The 27,476-nt window shown below is 26.1% G+C and overlaps 5 protein-coding genes across 7 annotated transcripts; 1 reads left to right on the top strand and 4 right to left on the bottom strand.

Annotated features, from left to right (window-relative positions):
- Positions 1-2,215: 2,215 nt before the first annotated feature.
- On the bottom strand, positions 2,216-4,322 carry LOC112595930 (uncharacterized protein KIAA1143 homolog). Its single transcript, XM_025341336.1, has 5 exons — positions 4,215-4,322; positions 3,778-3,922; positions 3,361-3,487; positions 3,090-3,252; positions 2,216-2,412 (listed from the first exon to the last, which is right to left on the bottom strand). The coding sequence occupies exons 2-4, from the start codon at positions 3,883-3,885 to the stop codon at positions 3,095-3,097; spliced, it is 393 nt and encodes a 130-aa protein (XP_025197121.1). The 5' UTR covers positions 3,886-3,922; positions 4,215-4,322; the 3' UTR covers positions 2,216-2,412; positions 3,090-3,094.
- Positions 4,323-5,943: 1,621 nt separating this feature from the next.
- On the top strand, positions 5,944-12,394 carry LOC112595929. 3 transcript variants are annotated; one of them, XM_025341334.1, is made up of 8 exons: positions 5,944-6,145; positions 6,314-6,463; positions 6,590-6,857; positions 7,325-7,529; positions 8,868-9,262; positions 9,736-9,919; positions 9,983-10,279; positions 11,499-12,394. In XM_025341334.1, the coding sequence occupies exons 3-8, from the start codon at positions 6,601-6,603 to the stop codon at positions 12,327-12,329; spliced, it is 2,169 nt and encodes a 722-aa protein (XP_025197119.1). In that variant the 5' UTR covers positions 5,944-6,145; positions 6,314-6,463; positions 6,590-6,600; the 3' UTR covers positions 12,330-12,394. The 3 variants fall into 3 exon arrangements, with proteins under 3 accessions (XP_025197119.1, XP_025197120.1, XP_025197118.1); XM_025341335.1 differs by lacking the exon at positions 6,314-6,463 and having other exon boundaries at positions 5,948-6,145; XM_025341333.1 differs by lacking the exon at positions 5,944-6,145 and having other exon boundaries at positions 6,222-6,463.
- Positions 12,395-18,035: 5,641 nt separating this feature from the next.
- On the bottom strand, positions 18,036-19,920 carry LOC112595862 (zinc finger MYM-type protein 1-like). The gene is made up of 7 exons (XM_025341244.1): positions 19,644-19,920; positions 19,362-19,557; positions 18,973-19,297; positions 18,656-18,908; positions 18,549-18,585; positions 18,331-18,416; positions 18,036-18,262 (listed from the first exon to the last, which is right to left on the bottom strand). Exons 1-7 carry the CDS (start codon positions 19,834-19,836, stop codon positions 18,036-18,038), a joined length of 1,317 nt encoding a protein of 438 aa, XP_025197029.1. The 5' UTR covers positions 19,837-19,920.
- A 2-nt stretch (positions 19,921-19,922) lies between these two features.
- On the bottom strand, positions 19,923-20,475 carry LOC112595861. Its single transcript, XM_025341243.1, has 3 exons — positions 20,257-20,475; positions 19,992-20,191; positions 19,923-19,926 (listed from the first exon to the last, which is right to left on the bottom strand). Exons 1-3 carry the CDS (start codon positions 20,473-20,475, stop codon positions 19,923-19,925), a joined length of 423 nt encoding a protein of 140 aa, XP_025197028.1.
- Positions 20,476-26,331: 5,856 nt separating this feature from the next.
- On the bottom strand, positions 26,332-26,999 carry LOC112595994 (zinc finger BED domain-containing protein 6-like). Its single transcript, XM_025341427.1, has one exon. It carries the CDS (start codon positions 26,936-26,938, stop codon positions 26,339-26,341), a length of 600 nt encoding a protein of 199 aa, XP_025197212.1. The 5' UTR covers positions 26,939-26,999; the 3' UTR covers positions 26,332-26,338.
- Positions 27,000-27,476: the final 477 nt, after the last annotated feature.

Here is a 27,476-nt window from a genome sequence, read left to right as displayed (position 1 = left end):
TTATCAGCTATCACAGATTTTATTATCAGTTATCACTATAATTAGAAAAATTCAAAAATGTAATATTAGTATTGACAATATCCCTATACTTCCACAAATTAATATAATATTTAATAATTATTTATGTATTGTGATTAATTGAATATTAATAAAATAAATTAGTATATTAATTTTTAATATATTATAAGTAAATATAAATAAATTCAGTTGATTATAGGTATGTGTAATTGTTGTTTTTCTTGACATATTATCTTTCAAATAATTTGGAAAAAAAAAGCTTTTACTATGGATTCTTCAACTATTTAAGTAAAACAAATTAACTTTTTAACTAGTTACTACTCATATTATAAGATTTACATATTCACTAATTACATACTAATACATGTATATGACAATAAAATTATAAATTAAAAACAAATTGTGTTGCTGGTAACATTCGTCCAATCGTTCAAAAATAATAATATTATAATGAAAAAAAAATCATTTGTGGTCCTGCTTCAATAATAAAGATGCTACTATATTATTTTGTTCTTCCAGTGTTGGAACTTCTACATTTTTTTTATAATTGTTCAATTTTTTTTTTTTTTGTTTGAGAAAAAATGGCGCTGAGGAGTTATATTTAATTTATTCGAAGATTGATGAGATGATAATTTTTTAAATGGTTTTATATCGGAATCATTTTTTAAAGCAGCTAAAGACTACCACCAACATGAGCAAAAACCCTATTTAGCAGTTAATTTCTCACGCTAATGTTGATCTCTGATGTTTACATTTGACACTCAACAATTTATTTTGTGTACATATAAATAAGGACATATTTCGGCGTATAAGTTATCATTAAATAAATTATAATGTTAACAAAATTCTAAATCGGTTTTTTAAAATATTATTTTATTTAAAATTTAGATTCTATACCGAACTTTGATATAAATTAGTATCTGATTTATTAAAATATAATAACGGTAAATAATGTCAATGATATATTAATTCAACTTTAAATGATAAATTATAATTGTATTTGGTAATGCATTTTTATTTAACAATTTGATCAATAAATAAAATAAATTTGTAATAAGCAATAAAATAAATTGTAATAATTAATAACAAATTGTATGTACATATAGAAATTCAAATTTTATTGTACATAATTTATATTAAATTGGTAGATTAATGAATGGTCTACTATAAGAATACCAAGAAAAAGTTGATAGGATTTAATAATAATTAATAAACAATTAATCATTAATAATAACTGATAAAAAACTATAAAATGACTTTTTAATTTATCATTATTTATAACTTGTAAAGTTTCAATACATTTAAATTTGACTGTAATGTCTTAAAAATTAGTTTTATAAATATTAATAGTGTAATTTTATTTATAACTGCTTATTAATATATAAGAAAACAAGGGTTAAATAAATGTTATTTAATATATCATATAATACTCATTTTAACAAGCCTTAAGAGGAAATGGTTAGGTAGGTAAATAGATAAATAAAGCTGTGGATTTTTAGTAAAATACATTATTTTTACATATTGCAAAACAGCTTTTTTATTATAAAGTTTTAAGTACAAGATTTTAATAAATTTTAAATTGAAACTTATTAACTATAATACTATTTTTTGAATTTTTAATGAATTAGTACTTTTTAGATGAGTTTTCATTTTTTTTATTTCTTTTATCACATATTTCATGAATTATTATTTAATTTTTTTCTCACAAATATTTTATATTTAATAAATTTTTATATTATTTTAACTTTGATTTTCTTTGTATATTTTATAATACATTTTTTCCCAGATTTTACGCATACTTTTTAGGATTTTTAATGCTATAAATTCATAACTCTATTAATAAATATTATTGTAATTTAAACAATATTTGAGAAAAGATACATTTTGTTACGGTAATACAAATTTCTTTACTAATATTTAAAAGTAATAATAATAAAAATTAATACATAAAACATAAGATATTATAAAAATCTAAAAATTCATTAAGTTCTAAGGTCTGATTAGTTGTTCATTATAATACTTATTACTTATTCTAAAAAAAAAAAACACAGTTCAAAAAAATATTGTTTATTATTGTTTGATAATTAGAATAATTAGGATAGATTTTATAAAATGGTCAGTAAACATTTTTAAAATTATATACAAAATTTAAATAAACTTAAAATAACTTTATACTTAAATATTTTACTAAATCTAATAAGCTTACAAAATTAATTTGGCAATCAAATAAGTCATCAACATTTGTTATAAAAATATATTGCCATTGTATATAAATACTTTGTTAAAATATATATAATATAATATACATAGATAGGTGTTTATTTGAAAGTCGTTGTTGCAATCATCTATGGAGACAAACATATCTTGATAACCAAAAAGTAATTTTGCAGAATCCTAAAACATACATTATATATTATATATAAAACATCTATTGATATAAAATCATTATTAAATGTAATCATAAATATTTAAAATAATTTAATTTCACTTATTATGCCATAAAAAATATTTTCTCTAATTTCATTAAAATAAGATAACTCACTAAATAAAAATAACTTTTAAGTCTGATTTTGTATCAAAAAGGTATTGTATACAATAATTAAGTGAATAACGCAAGTACGTAATTAAAACTACCTTTGTTATTTTGATGGTACAGACAAACTGTATAGTATAAAATAGTAGATACCGACCAATACTTAAAAATATAACATACATACAAGATATAATATATTAATAATTTTTATAAATATACACACACAACACACTTATGCACAAATAAAACTTTTTAAACATAGTAAAAGTATAAATTCAAAAAAAAAAAAAAATTTATAACATTTTCTTAATTATTTAATTGCAAATTTAGATAAATACAATTTGTTTTAATTAAAAAATATGATTGATTCTAGTTTTTAATTAGAACTAAAGACTAATAAAATTTGACATTGACATAATAACAAAATATTAAAATGAACAAATTTTATTTTTTACGATTATGTTTTAATTATTTTAGCCTATAAATTATTAGAAACTTGTTTAAACTATTTTAATAAATTAATAAATTTTAAACAAACCAGGTTTAAGAATACTCCTCTTCATCATCAAAAGATAGAACTAATTTTTCTGTTCGTTTTTTTTTTTTATTTACTCTATGTTTTTCTTCAGATTGTGGTGTACTTTTAGCTGGACGTTTGAAGATTATACGTTTAGATAAATCAGCTGGTTTATTATTTTCTTCTGAAAATATTATAAATTTTTAGTATTTATATTTTTCAGATATTTAAAAGAAAAATTACATTAACTAATTAAGTACCAATTTAAAGTGTATATTTTATAATTATATACCTTGTTCTTTAGCTAATGCCTCTTTGGATGCTTCTTCAGACGTTAAATCACCTTCAGTTAATACAACCACAGTAGGCTTATCATCATCATATGATTCGTCATCTTCATCAGTTGGTAGTTCAATTTTCTAAAAACAGTACATTATATAAACTGATAAAATTTCTTAATTATGTAAATTATTTTATATTAATCTTAATAATAAATAAATGGTTGTAACATTAGGTACCTACATTTTAAAATATAAAAACATAATAAATTATTTAGGTATTAAATTAGTAATATTTATAATTGATGGTAATAACTATTTATTTATAAATTAAAAAGGATTTTTCTTTCAAAATTATTACATAAAAATATTCCTTAACTTATCATAAACTTTGAAATATTCAGTTCTTAGTAATAAATAATAATACCCACTTTTGTATCAATTGTTGGTCCTTCTTTATAGTTGGCTTCTTGTTTTAATTTTCTCAAAAATGATGGTTCTCGTGGTTTAATATAAGAAATCTTATTTCGTTTTGACATTATAAAACCGATTTTTTTAAGTACTTGAATTCCTTATCTTGAACATAAAGTTTTAAATTTTTAGTGGGGTGGTATATTGACTTTTCAATTCAACAATGTTTAAATGTTTAAAATATTATATACCTACTAGAAGACAGAACACAATAAGTAAAAATCTGTTAATAATTACTCGAGTTTAAATAATGAAAAGTAACAGTTGAATAATAAATAATTTATCAATAATTGATTATTAATATGTGCATAACAATACAACACACTATTATGTGATTACAATATAACTATATTATAATAACTATTATTATTTATAAATAAAAAATAAAAGTACTTACTACGAAGGAATTTTACATTCTTATTACTGTTATTATATTAATTAATTAATATATTATTATTTATGAAGTAGCTACTATATCTGTCTAACGTGAAATGTCTATTATATAGCTTGATGTTTTATACGTTCACTACACTATAATGAAGTTACTGATAATAGATCAATGATAACATTATCATTTCTGTGATAAAGTCATAGAACAGTTGAAATTTGAAATGTGTGTTACTATATTCACTATGTTCTACGCTAAAATCGTGATATAAGTTTAATTATTAATCTATATTTAAATTATAATTTACTTGGTTGTATCAGTTATAGCATGAATAAAATAAAAAAATAAACTGTATAAGTAATTCTGTTGTGTATTAGATTAAGTATTACTGGTATTAGTGGTATTATATGACCACTAGGCAAGTACGGCACTAGAATTTTTTTTCAGGGGGGGGGGGCAGAGCGCGGCAAATATTTTTTTTACATGGGCTAAGGTTTTTTCAACAAATACTGAGGTTATTTAAATAAAATATAAATTTTTTTTTATGTACTTTATGTATGAAAATGTTAGATCACAGACCTTCAACAACTACATTAATAATGATGTACAAAAATTATAATTTCTTTATTATATACCTTTGTGAATGAATAATTATGTTTCTTTTACTTACAATTCATAAATATAAATTAAATTAATTGTGTTTAGTTATGAACAGATGAATTTGTTTTACTCAACTTTTAATGCAATGATTTGGGATACTTTTGTTTGTTTATTTTTATCCAATGATTGGTACTCAATAAAGATAGGTAGATAATAATAAATAAATAAAAGATTTTTCCTTATTAGATAATACTAGTAGGTTAATTCACCGTAAAAAGACTGAAGATGTTATTTGTTCAAACTTCATTAATTAAACCATTATAATCTATACTAAATTCAATTAATTTAGTAGTGACAAATATATTAAATAAACAAAATATATTATAACAGCAAAAACTTAAACACATATCTTCGAAAATACGAAAGTATTTACTTAATATACTAATTTTTAAAAAGTATATTTCATAAATTCTCTGATGTAGCTCTTTTAAAAATAATGTCTTATGACTTTATTACACATATTTTAGTAGGGGGGCTGGCGAAGAGGCTGGATTGTTTTCTAGGGGGGCTAGAGCCCCACCATGCCCCCCTTGGCGCCGTGCCTGCCACTAGGGTCTAGGACTAGTTTGTAGATGTAGGGTATTGAGTGTACAAGTACAACATCATTATAATAAATGTGTTGGATTTGGTTTGATTTATTCTAAGATTAATATTACATAATTTCATAATTTCTTGCCGTGGTAAACGATTTAAAAAATTAATTTTCTGGAATTCGTGACCAATAAAGAAATAAAAAAGAATGATGAATGACGATAACAAATATCAGTAGGTATTAAATATTGATGTATGATTCTATTATAACAGTCAATAAGGCAATAATTATAATCCATGACATTTTGTCGGATAATGTAAATATAGATTATAGATTTATTATTAATCACACTGATATAAAACACGTACCTATAATATAATATCTGTAATTAATTATTAATTTTATTATTTTAAAATAGCATATTATGTCATTAAAATTAAAATTAATCATGGTTTTTTGCGATTCTATTTATTATGTTTAATGATTCTGCTTCAACGAGCTCAATAATATTAATCATTCATTTTAGTAGTCATTGGCCATTGCTCGTTAGACACAGTACACAGTACAATACTGGCTACTGCCTACTGCAAGTCTGCAAAGAGTGCAAAGCGCAGAGTGCAGACTGCAATTCTGTTGCACAGTCTACTTAGGCCACAGACGACAGACGACACGGACAACCACTCCTACCAAATTCTCTGGTGTATTATTACAGAGGTTAATGGTTGGCAATATAATAATAGTGTATTAAGTAAGACATAAATATTAATCATATTATTAATTATTATTATTTATCATAAATATGATAACTTTTAAGTTATGAGTTATAACCATGGTTATGACTAATCAGAAATTTGATATAGTGGAATGACTGGAATGTGAAATAAATATTGTTATTGTAGGCAGTTTTTTATTACAGTAATACAGTATTGTTATCTATTGTTATTCTATGGTAATACAAACACACAAATAACATATTATTGAATAAAATAATTTTCCGCTATATATTGAGGTATTTGTTGTAAGATTGCTGTTTTTGTTTTTTGTTAAGTGATTGGCAAATTCACAAGTAAGTAATCGAATTTTTTGAAGACTTGTGTAATATATCATGAATTTGATGACGGCCAATTTTATTATTGTAATTAAATACATTAATCAAATGCACTAATAATATTTACTTATGTTGTTTATTTAGTTTACTGAAAAATGGCCGGATATGTTGAACACTTGTCTGATGTGATGGACACTTTGTCAATTAACGATGACCACTGGAATGAACTTGAGTTAGATGAAAATATTCGAACACAGTTAAAGGAAATTGAAAATGATTATGAAAGCATTTTCTCATGGGACATTCAACGACTAACGGGATGCAATCAAAACCTTTTGGTTAACATCATTGATAAGGTTCGAGAAAAGCTAGAAATGGTCATAGACAAAGACAATGAATTCAATTTAAATAGGTAATTGTTAGAAATTTATTCGTGTAAAACCTAATTTCTCGTATGTTATTAATAATTAACAAAGACTCATAAAAACCAAAATATAATTCATTATGTATTGTTTACAATGTTTACATAGGTCTACATTAATTTTATAAATCACTATGAATAATTGATATAATGATATCATATAATATAGAAAAATTATAATATTTTATAAATCAAATTGTATGTACTTAGTAGCATAGTAAAGGGAGTAATCAAGATACAACTATCTCTGAGTGAATTAGGATGGGTAAATGGTTGACAACAATTGATGAAGTTTTCTGTTATTAACATAAAAGTTGTGACCCTTTGTTAAATTTTTGAGAACAGGTGAATTATTAGATTTTCCTTTGAAAAATGTTAAACATGCCATGTCATTATATGCTTTTAGTTATACATATAAATGTAGATAATATATTGAGTGAAATTATTTTATTTTTTAGGTTTTATTTGCAACTAATAGTTATTTATGAACTTTATATTAAAAAAAGTTATAAGGAATCATATTTGGAAATTGAAAACGTTGTTAAATTTCTGGAAATGTGTAAATTTGATGAATCAAACGAACACTACTCTAATGCTTATTATCATATTGCTCATGCCACCATTGCTTATATTGCATTATCATTGAAAATTGATTCAGAAAAGGTAAATTTTAATTATTTATTCTTTAATTCAATAAATATATTAAGTATCAATAATAAGAAAAATAAATAATTTTTCATAAGTCTCATATAATTTATGTTGACAAAAGTTTATAATTTATTAATTCAAGAAAATATTAATAATATGTTTTAAATATTCTAGCACTCATTATTTTCATTTTTTTAAAAATTGTAATCTACTTAAACTATTATTTTATGTATATTATAAATTTAAATTACTTGTTAAAATTAAATAAGACATCCTGTGTAAATTAGTATATGTAAGATAGTACTTATTATAATTAAATATTGACATATAATATTTATATTTTGTTATAAATTCTTATACACATTTTTTTTTTGTAATAAAAGTTGTTGTATTTGATACCTACTTATACTAGTATGAATATAGATGGTCAGTCTGTAATGTGTTACCATTTGTATATATACGTTCTTTAATTTAATATTATAATACATTTTGTATTACAAACATTTTCTTGCTCTTATTCTCAATAACATTCTACTATCTAAAATAAAGCTTGTATAATTAAGATTATTTAAATTAATAAAATATTTTATATTTTTGTTTTACCTATTACCTATGTTTAGATATAATTTAATACATTACTATTGTAATATATTAGAGTATACAAAAAAATGAGTTACTATTACATCATATGACACTTCTATTACTATTTTGGAGTCTTAAATCTTAAAGCAGAGTTTAATTAATATTGTAAATTACTTTGTATAGATTTTGTGTATGCGCATTAATGTATTATGATTAGTGATGTGTAAGGATACAATTTTAAATATCAATATCATTCAAATTCACTGATATTGAAATCCCTTTTTTGTTTTCATTTAACAAATTTAACTCATTTACTTTATAAATACTATATTTCAATATTTAGATGTTATTTAGAGTTATGTTGGTATACCAACATTTAACATATATGTATTACATGTACAGTAATTATAAAATAATAATAATATTAATAATTAAATTATTTAAAATATTATAGCTTAGATGCCTTAGAACCTGCAAATAAAATGTGATTCTTGAAAAATAATATAATGATAAATATTTTTTATTTCCTGATGTTTTGGGAAATTATTAATCAATATCAAATATTTGCCATGATATTGATATCATTGCCCATTACTAGTTATTATAGATCTTGTAGAAATCTAATTCAGATATTTATCACCTAAATATTTTATATTATACATCATATTAATCAATATGGCTTATTAGTATAGGGTGGGACTGTGTTGTGTTTTTATAAAATAAATTTACTTATTATAAAAAATTATTAAGTTAATGTATTTTTTCTTTTAGTCATTAAAAAATGTTAAACAAATAACAAGTTTTAATCGAGCTGAGAAAGCAGCAGTTTGTGCAGTTAAAGCTAGAATTTTTATGGAGTATCCACCTAAAGGAAATGATATAGCTTTAAAATTTGCTGATCAAGCCCGCACTCTTCATTCTACTGAACCCGAATGGATAGTAATTTGGCTAAAAGCCAAAGGACGAGTAAGACGTTACTATGAACAATATAAAATGCCAGAAAATGATGAAATAAATGCTGCAGAAATGTTATGCTCTACTAAAACTAAGGCTCGACTCTTAATTCAAGCTTCTAAACTTTACATGGAAGTAGCATTTATTAATAAATTAAAAAATAACAAAGAAGAATCAAATAAATATTATAAGATTTCATCTGATATTACTGAGTAAGTAGCTATTTTGTGTAAGTATCAATTAAAATATATTGATAAGTAATGAAAATTAGTAATAATTTAAAAGTTCTGTTACAATTTTTAAAGTACTTAAATTTTCTTTTTTTTATTATTATTATTTTAAAACTTAAAATTTATCTTTAAACGCAATTAGTAAATTTGAGGAATTAATCTAATATTGTTGTACAAAAATATAATTTAGACTAATTTTTTATGAAGAAGGCTATTAATTGATAGAATCCTTCAGAACTTTATCTTATTTTATTTAAATTAAGAGACCTTGAGATGACTAGTTGAGTCATTAAATTATAATTCTTCATAAATAACCATTATTTATAGTATTAATTAAATTTTAACTATCATATTATCAAATAATTTATATTTTCTTTACAGTCCCTATTGGTTTTATTTACTTATTCATTTATTTAATTTTACTTCTATATATTTACTGGATTTGTTTTTAATAGAAAATCAGTTGAATTAGCCAAAGATGACACAAAACAGCTTTATTCTTGTTTATTGACATGTATTGATTATCCTAAAGAGTTTTTGTTAAAACCTATGATAGAGAATTTAATTACAAAACTAACAAATGTTAAAAATAGTCGTGTGGATCAAGTTCTCGGAAAATATTATTTAAAAAATGAAAAAGTATGACATCTAATATTATTGTTATTGGATGAATAAAAAGTACCATTTTTGGTTTTATTTCAGGATTATGAAAAAGCAAAAATGTATTTATCTCGTGGAATGGCTGCTGGTCATTTTAGTAGTTCATTGCAGTTAATAAAAGTAGAGTGCCTGTTACAACCTGTTGATAAATTTCCTCTTGTTCAAACATTAAAAATGATGTATGATGTTTTTCCAAGCCCAAAAAGAAGGCTTATTATTTTATCACAAATATTGATTTATTACAATTACTGTGAAAATAATCCTAAAGAGTTTTTACGCTACTTAAAAATGTATATTGATCAAGATATTGAAGATACATTTAAAAAACGTCATTTAATTGTGAGTCAATCAAATTTATTTATTTATATCTATGTTTTTAAGGTATTACATTATCAATTATTTTAGTTTTAAATGTGCAGTTTAAGTAGGTTTATACATTTTTAGACTTAATAAATAATTGTAGTTTTGATAGTATTGTAAGTAATTAATTAATTACTGTGCCTAGTTTTTTGTTTATTTAGTTTTTATCAGTGGTGAGGCTTGAGTTTTTGGCTGGGGAGACATTGGAAAAGAAAATGAAACTATTACGCCTGGACTTAATAATAGGCAATAATATCAATATAATTTATTTCTAATTTGATTACCATTAAACCATTTATATTTTGAATACCACACAAATTAAAATTTTTAAATTACTATACCTTCAATTCAAAGTTGACATTAAATTTAATAAGGAACATGGTCTTTTATTTTTTTAATTCAAATTTTTTTTGTATGAGTAATTAATAATTCCATCGTTTAAAGTGGTATTAATTAAATTATTAGCAAATTACTATATAAAAACAACAAGTATTAAGAAACATATACCTATATCGGCTATCATGATTTGTAGAGGATGATGGCGACGTCAATAATTGAGGAAATATGAACACCGAGATGCGTCTCATAGTGTACATAGAAAACCCACTCGGCACTCACATTAAAATTCTCCCTGTAACCGCACGTCCATAATTGGGAATTGTTGCACTACAACGTTTCTTTGGTATATTAGTTACCTTCTATAATATTTGGAATAACCGTATCGCGCACAACTAATCTTTTTTAAGAATTCTGTAAGACTAACTTGTACAACAAAAAACCGATTTTAACAAATATTAAAACAAACATTATATTTATAATATAAATAACGTTCAAATTTGTAAATACTTTATAAAACAAAATTATTTGTCTTGTGTTCTAATTTTTAAGTGGTATCATTGTCTCCTGTGACGCTTTACTACTGGTTTTTATATTAATATTTTAAAAAGTTAGATAATTTTATAAATAATGTATTTTATTTTTGTCTTATTAAATATATTAAAAAAGTAATATGTTACATTATTATAAGTTATAAAAAAAATAAAAACAAGTAATTCATTTTTTAATTATATTATAAGCCGAATAATTTGTTGAAACTTATTGATAATAGCTGATGTGGTATAAACAAGTGTATTAAGTATTGTAATTTTTTTTTTATATATATATTTTATAGTAATACAATTATTATTTTTGATTTCAGTTTGCTTATCCATTATTTAAGGTAAACGGATTCAGAAACAAACAATTTTTAAATGCTCTTTCTATTACAGTAAAAGAATTAGTTAACAATCATAAGTGGAGTTTAGAAGAAAAAAAAACAATACACAATACATTTGATCGATTCATTCAAATATCAAAATTACATTTTTATGACAGTCATTTCAATGATGATAATAAAACTTCTTTTCACAATAAAAATGAAGCCAAAAAGTATCCTTATAATAAATCATATAATAATAATAAAAGTGAATTTCGGCAAAAACTAAAGGTCGATTTCTCAGAAAATAAGTCTAATAGCAGTCATCAACACCAGTTTGCTTCAAAAGATATAAATAAAAATAAGTATTTAAAAAAACACAGTGCTTTAGTTACAGAACCATTAACAAATCAACATAAATTAATTGATAACAATTTTAAATTATCTGTAAAAACCTCTATTGATTCAATGAAAAGCTTGAACAATTCAGATAATATTAAGACAAAACTAAAGAAGTTTGAAAATAAATTTAGTTCTTCGGACAATTTACATGTTGTGTCATTAGAAAACAACCCTTTCAAAACTCCATTTAAAAATCAAATACATAATAGAGGTAATAATAGATATAAAGAATCTAAATCAAGTTGGCGAACTAAGCAAGATGCTTCTCATGATCAAAACAGTTTTGAAATATTTCATGGTATTAATTCTCAACGCTCTCGAGGATATAAAAATGTACACTTGGAAAACCAAAAAGCTGGAAACCCAAGAAATGAATTGGACAATCATTCACTATCTGGTGGATCATATAAAGATATTGATGATTTAGTTTAAATTAAATTTATTATTCAAAACTAAAATTGATTTTGATATTTGCATAAAAATGATTTATATTTTATTTAAACTAAAATTGTACAACCATGTTAAAAGTTTTTTTTTACTAAGTTTTATAAAATGATTATTCAATAAAAATTATTCTAACACTAAGCAAAAACTGTTTAAATTTTAAATTTTATGAACTGAAGCAGAATAAAGATTAGACAAGTAGAATAGTAGTGGACTTAAATTTTGATAGAAATCATGCCATTTGACAATTCACTCATCTTAACTTGGTCATAGATTAACATAAGACTGTACAATAATTATGTGTGTGTAACTAAATTGGAAGAAGTGTTCTGTATTGAATTATTATATTTCAAAAACAAATGTAATTTATCAAAATGTAAATAAATAGTAATATGATAAAATGTAAAAATACATTTTTCTAAAATGCAAAGAACTTCAAACTATTTACAAGTTAAAAGACATAAATTAACTTTGTATATTACACATTAACAAAGTCATTAGAATGAATTACAACATGCATTAATTTGTACTGGTAAGAAAAAAGTACTATAGTATATTATATAGTAAATCAGTAGTTCCCATAGTGTGAGATGTAAGTACTTATAGGAAAAGCGTGATATAAAGATTGATAATACATATATACTCTAGAAATATTAATATACTACTATATAATAATAAAATGTTTGTTTCATTTATTTAAAGGAGGCATGATTGAATTTTTTATTTTTGAAAATGCGTGAATCAAAAAGGTTTGGGAACCGCTGTAGTAAATGATATTATATGGACTCCATATTATTGAGTAATGGAAAAGGTTAACTACAAATACATTATAAATAATTTATAATTGTTAAGTTGAAAAATTAACAGTGTATCTTATTATACGAGATAGTAGTTTGACACGGTTATTTTAACATTGACAGTAATTTCTACAGTCTACAGTTAGGTATTTCTTTGTGTTTATAGTTGTTTATTTATACCAATAAACAATATTGAAGCAATTAAAAATCATTACCTATACAGTGATATAATAGAAGTATTATATTGTAGTGATGTATAATGTGATACCACAGTCAGTGGGTCACCAAATGATTCATAATTAGGTACTTAATACTTACCTATGTTGTATGCTGGTATAACAAGGAATTTTATTATTTCTATTACCTACTTCTATGTATTAATCAATTTAATTAATACCTAATTTAGAAATCTAGAGTAGCTTAATTATTATTATTTATTTATTTTTTTTAATATTTTAATACTGCTGAATCTTCTATTTTAACTTCTTTTTAGCATGCAATGTATTATATTACAATTATTTGTAAAAAGATTTTCTAACGAATTGTATGATTTTTGGGTGATTGTAAACTCCTCTATATATATGGATTAGATAAAAAGGTTATGAGAAAGTCTAATGTAAGCTCCACAAGTTTTATTTCCTACCTGTAATGGAAACTCCGTTAGTATTGAGGCCTTTCCACATTAAATACGTTGATATCCATTGCGATTCTATAAGTCAAAATTGAGATGCAATAACAAAAATGTCAAGGCATTTATTTGATTTATTAAAATTGTTGGAATGGACCAACTTAATATTACTTTGAAAAATCCGTCAAGTGAAACCCGCATTTCTTCATGCCTTATAATTCCTTCGTAATAATTTTATATTGTTACCTAATTTTCTTTTCCGGTGGAGCTTGCATGAATTCAATTTTACCTATTTTTTTCCTAGCGGAGTTAACATAAAAATAAATCTTGTGGCGGAGTTTACTCGCGCCCATAATTTTTATTTTGAAACAAATTTATTTTTAGCCCTAGTGATTAAATAGTTTATAGTACCTTTTTTACATTGAAATAGGTATATAACAAATATAAATAAAGTTTAATTTTGGATTTGGATCTACAGAAATTTTAATATATGGGTAGTACAGAGGAAGTTATCAAATAATAAGTGTCGTGCCCAACAAAACAAGCTAATAATTACATTAAACGGCCAGACTATCGCACATTTATAAATGTTATTATAAATTACCAACAGAAGGTGGGCTACCATTCTAAAAATTAGTTAAACCCAGCAATACAGCTACACCATATAGGCATGACTGCACGAGTAAACTATTTGCCATTTGGTCACAAGATATGTAGCTGATAAAATGTATTCCCGAAAATATAATTAATGCTCATGGTATTGTCTTAAAATATTTAATATATTCATTTATATTAACAATGTTTTTTAAGAAAACAATAGATTTTTCAATTTTTTTTTTTTTTATGTTGAAAATTAAATACATTTTTATTAAGACGTGTTTATTGAAAACGAAAAGCATGTTATAATTAAATTCATAATTCCTGCTTACTCAGTTACCCCGTGCGCACGCTAATGAGTTGTGCATGTATGCACAAATGGAAATTTAAGTAGCAAATTTCAGAATGTGGGGGAGAGGTGGGAAGTGATACAATGCACTTGAATTCAAATGAGAAATAAATCAAGATTAATATTTCACAACTAAATGTGTGTCAATCAGAGACGAATGCATGCGAAATGTCGTGTATTGAGGTTTGAAAAAATGTCATAAATCATAATCTTTCATCTTAGTATCGACTATCGTTGACCGTTGTATTTCAATATTTAATGATAGATAAGTACATTATTGGTATTATGTATTGATAATTCGTGGCTAAACAGTCGCTGTAAAACGGTGTGCGGGCCGTGGCCAGCGGTGACTAATCACTAATCAGTAATCCGTCAATCCGTACTCCGTGGCGAAACAGTCGCGGCGTAAGTGTGATGTCTTACTTCGTTCAGCAAAATGAAATTAATTATTACATTCAGTAATTTTACGTTGCATTAAGTTAGTTTTACATTTTCATTCCATATTGTTTTATTTCAATCCATATAGTGCAAGCCGTGTTTAATGTATTTTCATGTGTGTCATTAAACCACATTTTCATTTAGTAATAATTGTCGTTCGTCTTCATAGTCATTACAATTTTTAATATTTATTATAATTGCCTAAGTTTTATTCAAGTATTCATCGTCGATTATTAAATATTTAAATTTCATGTATATTTTTATAATGTGCCAGCCGTGAGTTAATTGTGCGTCCATTGAAGGTGGCTAAGTGGTCGTATCGTATCCCGGTGCTGTTATTTTTTCATTGTAAAATTTAATACTGTAAGTATACACCCGGTGCGAGTCACGTGGGATAAAATCCGCCACTTAACACTTTTATTGTGTTGTAAGTATTGATCAATTATTTGCAATTGTTGTCCAGACTACGAGTCTTAATTTATACATTTTTTTTATTATTATTGCTATTAAAAAATATTTTGTCAATAAGTAATTTTTACTAATTTAAATTATCGTATTACATTGATATCATCCTATGTTGTTTGTTTTTATGGTTTTTATGATTAATTTTTTATGCGTCGTAATCAGGGGCGGGTTTTATCACTCACCAAGGGGGCTAATTGAGTTTTAAAAATTTACCTAACTATTTTAAATCTTTGTATAATTTTAATTCACATATGTTTTTACTCATAAGTAAATATATTTTTTAATGTATTTGTTTCACAATAACAACATATTTTAATAGTTAGGTATGTTGCTATTAATTTTTATCCGGAACCATCTTTAAAATAGAAACATGAAAGTAATACCAAAAATGAGTTGTTTATTTAAAAAAATATAAAAATTACATATCTACCTAATTATTTCTAAGTTTCTTTTTTTAACTTATGAAAATCTTTTTATGATGTTGTCTGTTGACACTTGTTTTTCTCTATGAACATGAAATAAAGCTAACCCATTCAATTTATCTTGATTTATATATGATCTTAACCAATATTTTAATCTAGATTTAAAATATTTTAGTAGAAAAATAAAATTATTTGGTTATTAATTTGATATTATCATTTTTAATGTAGATATACCTGCACAAAGTAGAAAAACTTCTTTCAGCTTATGCAACGCTGATAGGCAGACAACCAATAATTAAAAGCATTTTTTTTTTTTTTTTTTAATTTATTTAATGTCTCGGCAGCTAAGGGCCATTGGCTACAAAGAAAAATACATAGTATTTATATTAACACTAGAAAATTACATTAAATATAACCTTAGGTTGGTAGGTACATTATACTTATAATATATTATGTTATTAGGATATATTTCTTAAATTTTTTTATGGAGTTCTGTTTCCCTTAGAAATTTGAGAACGTTGGTTGTATTGATGTTGAGGTTTTCAGCAAGATGATGCGTTAGATTGAATTTATGACATTGCAATTCGTACTTTCTGCAGTCGGTGAGGATGTGTTTAACAGTCAAAGGATCGTTACATGTCGAGCACATGGGAGGGTCTTCTTTCTTCATTAGGAAGGTGTGGGTTAATCTGGTATGGCCTATTCTGAGCCTATTGATAGCTACTTCTTCTTTTCTGGTAAGTGTGTTGTTAGGCCAAGGGAGAATATGCTTTTTTATTTAATTTAATTTGGTGTTCGATGTTTTCCATTCATTTTGCCAGATATTGAGAATTGTTTTTTTAATTGTTTGTTTGATGTCGGTTATTGAGTAAACTTGACATGGGATTGCATTTTGTGACACAATAGCTTCTTTAGCAAGTTTATCAGCTCTTTCATTTCCGGTGATGTTTGTATGACTTGGTATCCAGATTATTTTTATGGTGATGTTTTCTTTTTGTAATTTAATTAAAAGCATTGTTTTAATACTTGGGAATAGTACATCCTGACAATGATCCAAACTATCTATTACTGTTGTTGGTAAATAACTTCCTTGAAATTAAAATTTTATTTTAAGATAATTAATATTGAAAATTAAATAATAGATTTTATATTTACCTTCATTTTTAACTTTGGTTCATTTTGCAATCCATAATTCAAGTTCAGAAGAAAACCGTTGTTTTTCTCTTAGAATAAATGAGTATTCTTTATAAACAATTTCTGAAATATTATTTATATCATGCAACTTGCATAGGCGGATATTTGGTCACATCCGTGGGGGGCTTAACATTTTTTTCTTATCCATTAGCCATTAGCGGAAACAAACATTTTTAGTCACTTTTACCTACTAACTCTAGTGGCTACTTTAACTTTATTTTAGCTGAGGTACCGAGTATATATAGGTAAATGAGAACATAAAAAAATAAAATATTGAATAGCTACCAATTTTTTATTAATTTAATTGTATATATCTATTGTTTTGTGCAAAAATATTAATAATCGTTTCAGAATCAATAGATTTAGAAATTTCTTTTTCAATATATAATATTGAGGTGTTATTGAACCTTTCCTGCAGCATAGAAGTTCGAAGCCAAGTTTTTATTCGACGCATGGCCGAAAAACTCCTCTCACAAGTGGAGGAACTTATAGGTATTGTTAGAGCAACTTGAAATAGTTTATATAAATTAGGAAAAGTCTGTTTTGTTAAAACCTTTTTCACATCATTTAAAGTTGTATTTTCTTTATCAGTAGACTGCAATATACAATTCTTTGCCACTTCTATTTCTGACTGCAATACCTCTTTAGATACATTCATCAAATCCTGAAAAATATACAAAATACAGGTTTACTTTTAATAAAACTAAAAAACTAGAGCATAAGTATTCATTATAAATTAATTTTCAGAAACCGATACGATACTTACTTTATAATGATCTACAAAGAAAAGACTTTCCTCAAAGTTCAGTTGAATAAATTGATCAACTGCTGTAGCCATTTGGAGGCTTTCAGCAGAAAAAATCTTTTTTCCAAATTTATCAAAATAGTATCAAATACAGGAAAGAAAGCATTTTTTCTAAAATAATCTTCAATGGTTTCACTGGTGTCATTAATATTTTGTTCAGCACTTGTGGTTGCAGTAGTATCAAAATGTTTAAGATTGTGTGGCTCTTGTCTTTTTCTTTTGCATCCTAGTTGAGTAAATATGTACATAAAATTAAGAATTATAAATAAATATTCTATGTTTATTAAGACTTACCTTGAGATGGCGTTTGTATTGATATTTCATTGTCTTTAGCAAAGATTTCTATTTCACACCAAAGCTTAGAAAAATATTCTGTTGTTCTAGAATTTTTAAAAGTCATCATCACACCTTGGATAATATTTTTAGATTCCCCTAAAGTTGCGGTTTTTTCTTGAAATTTGTTAGCAACAATATTAATATTAATTAATACTTTATGTAAGATAAATAAATAAACTATAAATCGTCCACTTTTTAAATTTGTTAGTATACCTAAAACAAAAATAAAAAATATTGGATTTAAAATACTTTGAATCATAAATTATTACTTTTTATATTATACCCATTGCTTCATTTACTCCTCTATCATCTTCATTTTCAATTTCTTCTTCTAAAGCTTGAATAATTGCTTTATAACTTGCTTTAACAGACTCTATATTTCGATAACGGCAATTCCATCTAGTGTCACTGAGTCTAATCATTGATGTATATTTTATTCCTAGTTTAGTTTGAATCTCAATTAATTTTTGATTTTTTGACGGATGAGAAAAATGTATGTACAGGGATTCTAAAGTGTTGAATACATGCCTTGATTCCTAATATTAATATAGGTAATAAATAAAATCACGAAGTTCTAAGATGTATAAAAATATTCATTACCTTTACATGTTTACACATATCAAGTACAATGAGGTTCATTTTATGAGCCATACAGTGTGTATAAATAGCGTAAGGATATTGACTTTTTATTTTATTTTGTAGTCCGTTAAATTTCCCAGACATAACATTTGCACCGTCATATGACTGAGCAACTAATTGTGGTTTAGAACTAAGTTTACACTTTTTCAGATACCATAATATGTATTGATATAAACTTTCAGCATCTTGATTCTTAGAACAATCTATAAAACTAAGAAATCTCTCAACAACATCTAGATTTTTAACATACCTTACACATAATGCCATTTGTTCTTGTTTGTAACACCTATAAATTAATTTAATAAAAATAAAACAAGAAGTCCATGTATAAAACATAATTTCTATTTTACCTTGCTTCATCACACATAATTCCAAATACCTCAACGTCTTCAATATCTTTCACAATTATTTCTTTCACAACATCTGCACATATATTTATAAGTTCATCTTGAATTATATGACTTGTGTAATTGGTTTTAAGATTAAATTTTTTTCCAAATTCCTCATTACTTATTTCTAACAATTTACATAATTCTTTAAAGTTTCCTAAAAATATATATTAATTTTTTTACAAATAATTATCATAATTAGATATTTTGTTTAAATTCAAGCTTAAGTTATTAGTTTAATACCTTGGTTTAAAGAATCTTTTGTCTCATCGTGTCCCCTAAAACCAATTCCTTGACAACTTAAAAATAAAACAATATCAACTAACATTTTCATATACATTCTATTATTTTTAACCATCAAAGAATGCTGAGAAGATATTTGAGAATAAACACTACCAGTTTCTTTTGTTTTCTGATATGCTGACCATTTAACCATGCATGTTAGATGTAAATTACTTTTAGCATGTGCATCCAATTTATTGAGTTTACTTTTATTGCCACCTTTAGTTCCACTACAAACACTCAACTATAAATTATAATATACTTATATTAATAATAACAATTAAAAAATTATAAATTAAGCATAAATACAAAGCACTTGCTTTTTTCCAATTTCTAAAACCAACTAGAAAGCTATCTTCAAAATTGCCACTACTCCCAGTACTAAAATTTCTGCAAGCAAAGCAAAAAATAGAATCTTTTGATATACTATATTCAAGCCATTCATATGTTATGTAATGCTTATGATTAAAAGCGCGATTTTGTGTACCAAATTTAGTAAGTGGATATGACTGAAATATAATTAATATAAATAAAATATAATTTCTTAAACTATGTTTAGTGAATTTGTACTTACTGTTAAAATTGGTCGCACAGGGCCTGTTAATAAAGTTCCCAAGTCGGAAATGACATTTTTATCTACAATATTTTCAACACTTTTTTGTGCAGTTTTATCAATGTCCAAACCAATATTTAATTCTTCATTTTCAGATTCTAGTGTAGTTGTTGACGAGGAATCAGTAACAACTAATTTTTGGTTTTTGATATTAAAGACATCAAACATTCTTTTAGCCATAATTGAATTAATTACAATTTATAATTTAAAATTAATTGATTAATTCACACAAATACACAATACACATAAATAATGTAAAATGAAATTGTTTATTGGATTAGCACTTGTCACTTACGGAAAACTACGCGTTAATATTAAAAACAAAATACAAAAAAACGTAATCAACACTTGTCGGTACTCAGTAGTCACTAATGCGGTGGCGGTCTGCAGCTTGCGTATTTATATACGTAAACAAACAAGTTAAGAATATAATAATACAAGTTCTAGAATATTCGCGATTATCAATATAATATACCTACAAAATATGGTTTTCCCAACAACGATAAGCCGAGAACATTCCAGACCATTCTCGTAGCCCAACAAAATAAAATAAAAATTATAAATATCAAATATTGAAACACACAATTTTTTATTTTGAGGTCTGGTGTGGTCTGATTCCATTCTGGGGGGGGGGCTTAAGCCCCCCCAAGTCCCCACCGATATCGGCCTATGGCAACTTGGTATAAGAAGTAATAATTTATAAATGCTTACATTTTTTTTTACTGAAAAATCTATCTTTTAGATTATCAAGTACATGAGTATACAGTGAATTATAAACAGAAATTCTAAAGTATTCTTCTACGGATAAAGTATTTATATTTGGTCTATGTATTTAGTGCAGGCACCGGCAACCCGCGGCCCTCGGAACTTTTTTCTGCGGCCCTCCAAATATAATTCATGATGTTTAAAATTTTAATTTTGTAGCTTAAATTGTTATAAATAATATTTAATCATGACTATTGTATAACAATGAGAGATAAGCTATGATCGAGAACGTAATCTAATCGTATATAATGTATATATCGTCGATTACGACAAATACGTATCTGGTTATGGCCTTAGTGTAGTTCGTTTCAAAACATTCCAACGTGAAGTTTAAATTTCAACTGTTTTATAATAACCTATCAATTCAATGTCAAAAAAACGTAAAATTAGTGATGAACATCGTACATTCAACGAATCATGGACGGATTTATATTTTTTATCGAAAATAGAGGTAAACTGTTATGTTTAATTTGCCAAAAAACCATTTTATCTGTAAAAGAGTATAATTTTAAACGTCACTATGAAACAGAGCATAAATTAAAATTTGACACTCTCACTGGTGATCTTAGACAGATTAAAATAAATAATTTTAAAACTTCATTAAATAATCAACAAAATAGTTTTAAATTACAACATAATCAAAACGAATCAGGAGTACGAGCTAGTTTCGTAGTTGCTGAAATGATAGCCAAGTGTAATCGTCCATTCAACGACTCCGAATTTATAAAAAAATGTATGTTAGCCGTTGTAAATGAAATATGACCTGAGAAAAAAAAAACAATTTGAAGACATTGGTTTCTCAGCTAGGACCTGTGTTAGACGTACCGAAGAGTTGGGAACAAATTTAATGTTCAAACTGAAAAAAAAAGTTTCTAAATTTGATTGTTTTTCTATCGCAACTGACGAAAGTACTGATGTTTGTGATACTGCTCAGTTATTAATATTTATTCGAGGAATTGATTTTAATTTTAATATTTCTGAAGAATTAGCTGAATTATGTAGTTTGAAGGGAACTACAACGGGAGAAGACTTATTTATTGAAATTGACAAAACATTTAAAAAACTTGATTTAAGTTGGAACAAACTAGTTAGTATTACTACAGACGGTGTTAGAAATATGAGTGGAATTAATAAAGGATTAATTGGGAGAATAAATGCGAAAATGGTGGAAGACATGAAGCACCTATGATATTTCATTGCATTATACATCAAGAGGCATTATGTTGCAAAGTTTTAGCATGGAAAGATGTAATGAATATTGTAGTATCGACGGTTAACTACATACGCAAAAATGCTTTGGCACATCGTCAATTTAAAATATTTTTGGAAGAATGCGATGCTGAATATGGGGATGTAATATATTTTTCCGAAGTAAGGTGGTTGAGTAGAGGTGTGGTTTTGAAACGGGTTTTTATTTTACGAAATGAAATAAATATTTTTATGTCAGAAAAAGGTAAAAATGTACCAGAATTATCAAATGAAAAGTGGGTTCTTAATCTGGCATTTTTAACTGATATCACAACTTTATTGAATGAACTGAATACGAAACTGCAAGGTAAAGACAAATTATTGTCAGATATGTATTCAAATATAAAATCATTTCAAGTGAAATTAAAATTATTACACAAACATATTAATGAACAGCACTTGGTTCATTTCGTATGTTGTAAAATTGTATTAGAATCAACCAAATCAACTTTAAATTGGGAAACTAAAAAAATTAATTTTTTAAATATAATTGAAAACCTACAAAATGAATTTTCAATACGATTTTCTGATTTTTACGTACAAGAGAATAAAATCAAATTATTTCAAAACCCTTTTTCTGTCGACATTGACGATGTTGAATCTAATTTACAGATGGAAGTCATAGAATTGCAAAACAACGATATTCTTAAAAATGCGTTTAAAGAAAGTAATGACCTAAAAAAATTGTATTCAAGTCTTTCTGAAATAGATTATAAAGGCATTAAAAGTTTTGCTAAAAAAATGATTACTGCTTTCGGTAGCACATATATTTGTGAGCAGACATTCTCAATACTTAAATTTCGAAAAAATAAATATTGTTCACGATTAAGCGATGAACACTTGAATGCTGTTTTAAGGATATCAACATCCAATATAAAAGCGGATATAAACGAATTGGCGGGAAAAATTCAACCTCAAAAATCACACTAGTAACTGAATATTTGTATACTAAAATGCATTCAAGAATTAATTAATAATTATTTTTAAACTTTTAAATTTTCTCTACTAATGTATTTAATTAAAAATTAGTTAATAAGGACAACCGCAATGTTAAACTCGTAATATGTTTGTTGCTATCTGTAAATATATTAGTATTATACCTATGTTAAAATTATATTTTTTAATATTTTAATTTTGTATGCGGCCCTCCATAATAAACTGAAACAAATTATGGCCCGTGTAGGTAAAAAGGTTGCCGACTACTGATTTAGTGCTTAGTAATACGTGGTAACTTTAATTCTACATTTAATTTTTCCATAAGTTGTTTACTTTCTTCAAATATTGCTTTGAAATGTTTATAACTGTTAAACTATTTTCCATAACGTTAAAATATCCTTAAAGTAAACTTTAGCAAAATGTAGGTTGTTTTGAATACATTTTTACTATTGCTTTGAAGTAGCTTACTTGCAGGTAATGTTAAGTGGAGTTAATCTGATAGTATAAACAATATTATAATGTAATAATTTGAAAAAAAAAGACTTATAGATATATAGTATTATATATTACCTTTTGTTTCTGACAATGTCTTGAATATGTTGTAAAGTAGGTAACCAGTGTGACGCTGCATGTGACGTTGCATTCAGTTCGACTATTGGAAAAGTCCAAAGACAAACGAATATAATAATACAAGATAAGCTTGTCGGCCGACACGATGGCTAATGGCCTGGTCTCGCCGGACACTAGAGGGGGGAGCTTGCTGGGACTTTATATTATCAATCCGCCACACTTGAAATGTCCCAGTAAAGCTTATTTGGCGGCAATCGTACCGCGTTCGAACAGTTGGATAAAAAAACCAATTTTTTTGGCCTGCATCGGTGTTGCCACAACGCCCACAACATTCCGTGCGGCAACGTTGTCGTGCTGTAGCGCTGTCCCAGACACGACGCGCATTTCGACCTTTGTACCCCTTGTGTGAGAGACGATATCGCACGACTAGACGATCCGTCGCCGATCCCCCGCCGCAATCGTCTCCATTCTATAATTTCTATAGCTGTATGCTATAACAGTGGTCAGTGAGCACTGAGCACAATCCGGTGTCATGTCGTCGGCAATACCGCCATTAATTTTTTTATGGTCCCTTAACCCGTTTAGTCATTCCAATCATATAAACATGATGATCCTTTTTCGCGAGTAACCGTTACATAGCTATTTTTCCGCGTTTTGTGCCGCGATACCAATCGCCATATGCGTGAAGTTTTATCGGGTCAAGTCCCCTCGTTTGCGTGCCCACGTGTTTTCCGCCCGTCCGTTTTTTACGCAGTGCGAATCGTGGTGCTACCACTCTGTTTCGTCAACTGAATTTACATTCGCGAAGTGACTGCGGGTCCACTGCCGACAACAATTTTCCACCATTGTCCATCAGCAACGATTCCACATCATCAACAATAATCAGGTCGTACGCGCGCCTTTCTTTATTATTATTAGTAATAGTAAATAATTGTCATTATTATTATTTGTCGGTATATATATTAAGTTGTACTGTATATTCGATTGTCTTCGTCGATCGGTTGTGATCGACGCGCATTAAATCTTTTATTCATTTTAACTCTTAAGTTGTTCATATTGTTGTTAGAGCAACCTCTCATTCATTACCTTACAATTATTTAACGAATTTGGTTCTGATTTATACAGTCCACTCTCCCCCCTCCTCTTAACTGGGTTTTTCGACGTTTTATTTTTTTGATCATCGGGAATTTGCGAATCACAGAATGTGTGGTTGTCATCGCCCGTATTCATCCTTATGAATCATGACTAGTAGGGATGGGCAAAAATGTTTGAACATCGATTTTCGATGTATCGATACATCGTTTTTGGAAAAACCGATGTATCGGTGTAAAACCATCGATGTTTAAAAACATCGAAAATTTTTTTTATTCCTTCAGCCTTTAGGGCTAATATCTGATGCACACCTTTTTATCTGTATTCTGTACAGTGCAGTGTGTACTGTGTACTAGTTTCCTTAATAATAATGAATTCAAGAGTTAAAATACCATTGTTCAACTTTATTTTTTTTAAATACATGCAAAATACTTGTAAATTATAAAAAACTGTTATGTAAAATTAATCTAATACAATAAAATATAACCTAACCTATATAAGTTTTAAATCTTAAAATACAATAAAGACTAACAATAATGTGAAAATAATAATAAATGAATACAAATCTAATTAATTATTACAATTCCCAAAAACTTTCATCCACAGATTGTAAAAATAATAGCATATTTAAATTTTTTGCTAGTCAAACGGTTTTTTTGTTGATTCATAGTCAAGCCGGCTTTGGAGAAAAGTCTTTCACTAGGTACCGAAGTAGCTACTGTGCTTAAATATTTTAAAGCTACTTTGGACAGAGTAGGATAAACTGTGAACATATCATTCCATAGTAATAGTTCAGATGGATAACCAATTTCATCTCTTGTGGCTCGCCCACGACTACGGCTACTTTGTTGAATAATTTTTTCGTGGTTATTCCATAGACTAAATTCTTTATTTTCTGAAAATTAATAATATATTTTAATAAATAAATTACCTACATGACAAATAATATTTTTTACTACTCACGAGATGAATCAGAAGAATCAGATGAACTTTCAGGTGTTCCTTCATACGACTTGATTTCTTCAGATATTTTAGTTAACATTTTAGATAATGAGACTGAATTTTTAAAATACATTTTTTTGAATCTAGGATCTAATATTGTAGCAATTGCTAAAAATGAAACATTTTCTATTTGTCCTAGTCGCTTTGAACACTCTAATTTTAATGCATTTTTAAGTTGAGTGCTAAGAATTTGAGTTGTTGTTGCCTCATTAATTTTTGTTTGTAATATGTGCACAATTGGTATAACCATACTACTTGAAACATATTGTTCACCACATAATTATTTTGTGGCTGCTTCCAATGGCCTTAAAACAGTAATTATTTCGGTCATTTCTTCAATATCCTTAGCACAAACCATTGTAGGATCTGAGATATTACGATTTACAATATCATTTATGAATGGACGTAGAGCAATAAATCGTTTAAGCATTTAAAATGTACTATTCCATCTGGTTGGAACTTCTTGAATAAGTTTACTATTGGAAACTTTTCTTAGTTCATCACTGGCTACTACTGAGTGTTTAAACCATGTTATAATTGATATTACGTTATTAATAAGTAAACTTAAATCAGTGACACTGGAGATAGCATTTTGAGCTACTAAGTTTAGTGTGTGGGCAAAGCATGGTATATGACGTTTGTTATTGGGATTTCCAAACAATAAATCAACAGCTTTAGTTATGTTCGCAGCTCCATCAGTAACAATTGCAGTTATGTTTTCTAAAGAAATGTCCCATTGTTTACATACCTCATTTAATGTATCAGCAATGTACTGAGATGTGTGTCTTTCTTGGAGATCTATCACACCTAATAACCCAGATGCCAACTTGCTATTTTTTTCAAAATGAACAGTAACTCCAAGGTAACTTTGAGTGTGTATATCAGTCCATATATCCATTGTAAGTGATATGTATTTCACTTTATTTAGTTCATTTTTAAATAAATCTTGAAATAATTTATATTTTCCTTCTAGACGTCTGGAAATATCCCTTCTAGAAGGAATTTTAAAATTTGGTGAAGTAACGTTCATTAAATTGATAAATCCTTTATTTTCTACTAATGATAACGGCCAACGGGCGACTAGGGATGTGGTATCGATACTTTTACTTGGTATCGAATCGAATAGAAATACTGATATGATTTAAATATAACTGATATGAGTAGGTATCGGAAGAAAAGTATCGAATCGAATTAAAATACCGATTTGAGTAAAATTTCATAAAAAAAGAACAGATATGGCGAAATAACTGTCTTATGTCTAAATGCGACTTAGTATCGAATATAAAAATATTTTTAATATTTTTTTTCCAAGTTAAAGAATTCAAAATCTTTGTTTATTTTGTAACTAAAAGTAGTTATGAAGCACAAATACGAATGCTGTATATAAACAATTTTAAAATTTTTCCGCTAGGGACAACGCTCCCAATGCGGTGTTAAACACACCTCTGATTAAACTTTGTTCAAATATATTCTAATAAAATAAAAATAATTTAATACAAACAAAACTCATATTTATTATAGGTACATAGTTAAGTAATTATAAAATAGGTATCGAAAAAAAAATATTA

The sequence above is a fragment of the Melanaphis sacchari genome, unplaced genomic scaffold (genome assembly GCF_002803265.2).
Source record: "Melanaphis sacchari strain LSU unplaced genomic scaffold, SCAv2.0 Contig2_pilon_pilon, whole genome shotgun sequence".
In the NCBI taxonomy this organism is placed as follows: Eukaryota; Metazoa; Arthropoda; class Insecta; order Hemiptera; family Aphididae; genus Melanaphis; species Melanaphis sacchari.
The sequence above is the reverse complement of the archived record's forward strand: the minus strand, read 5'-3'. Positions and strand labels throughout refer to the sequence as shown.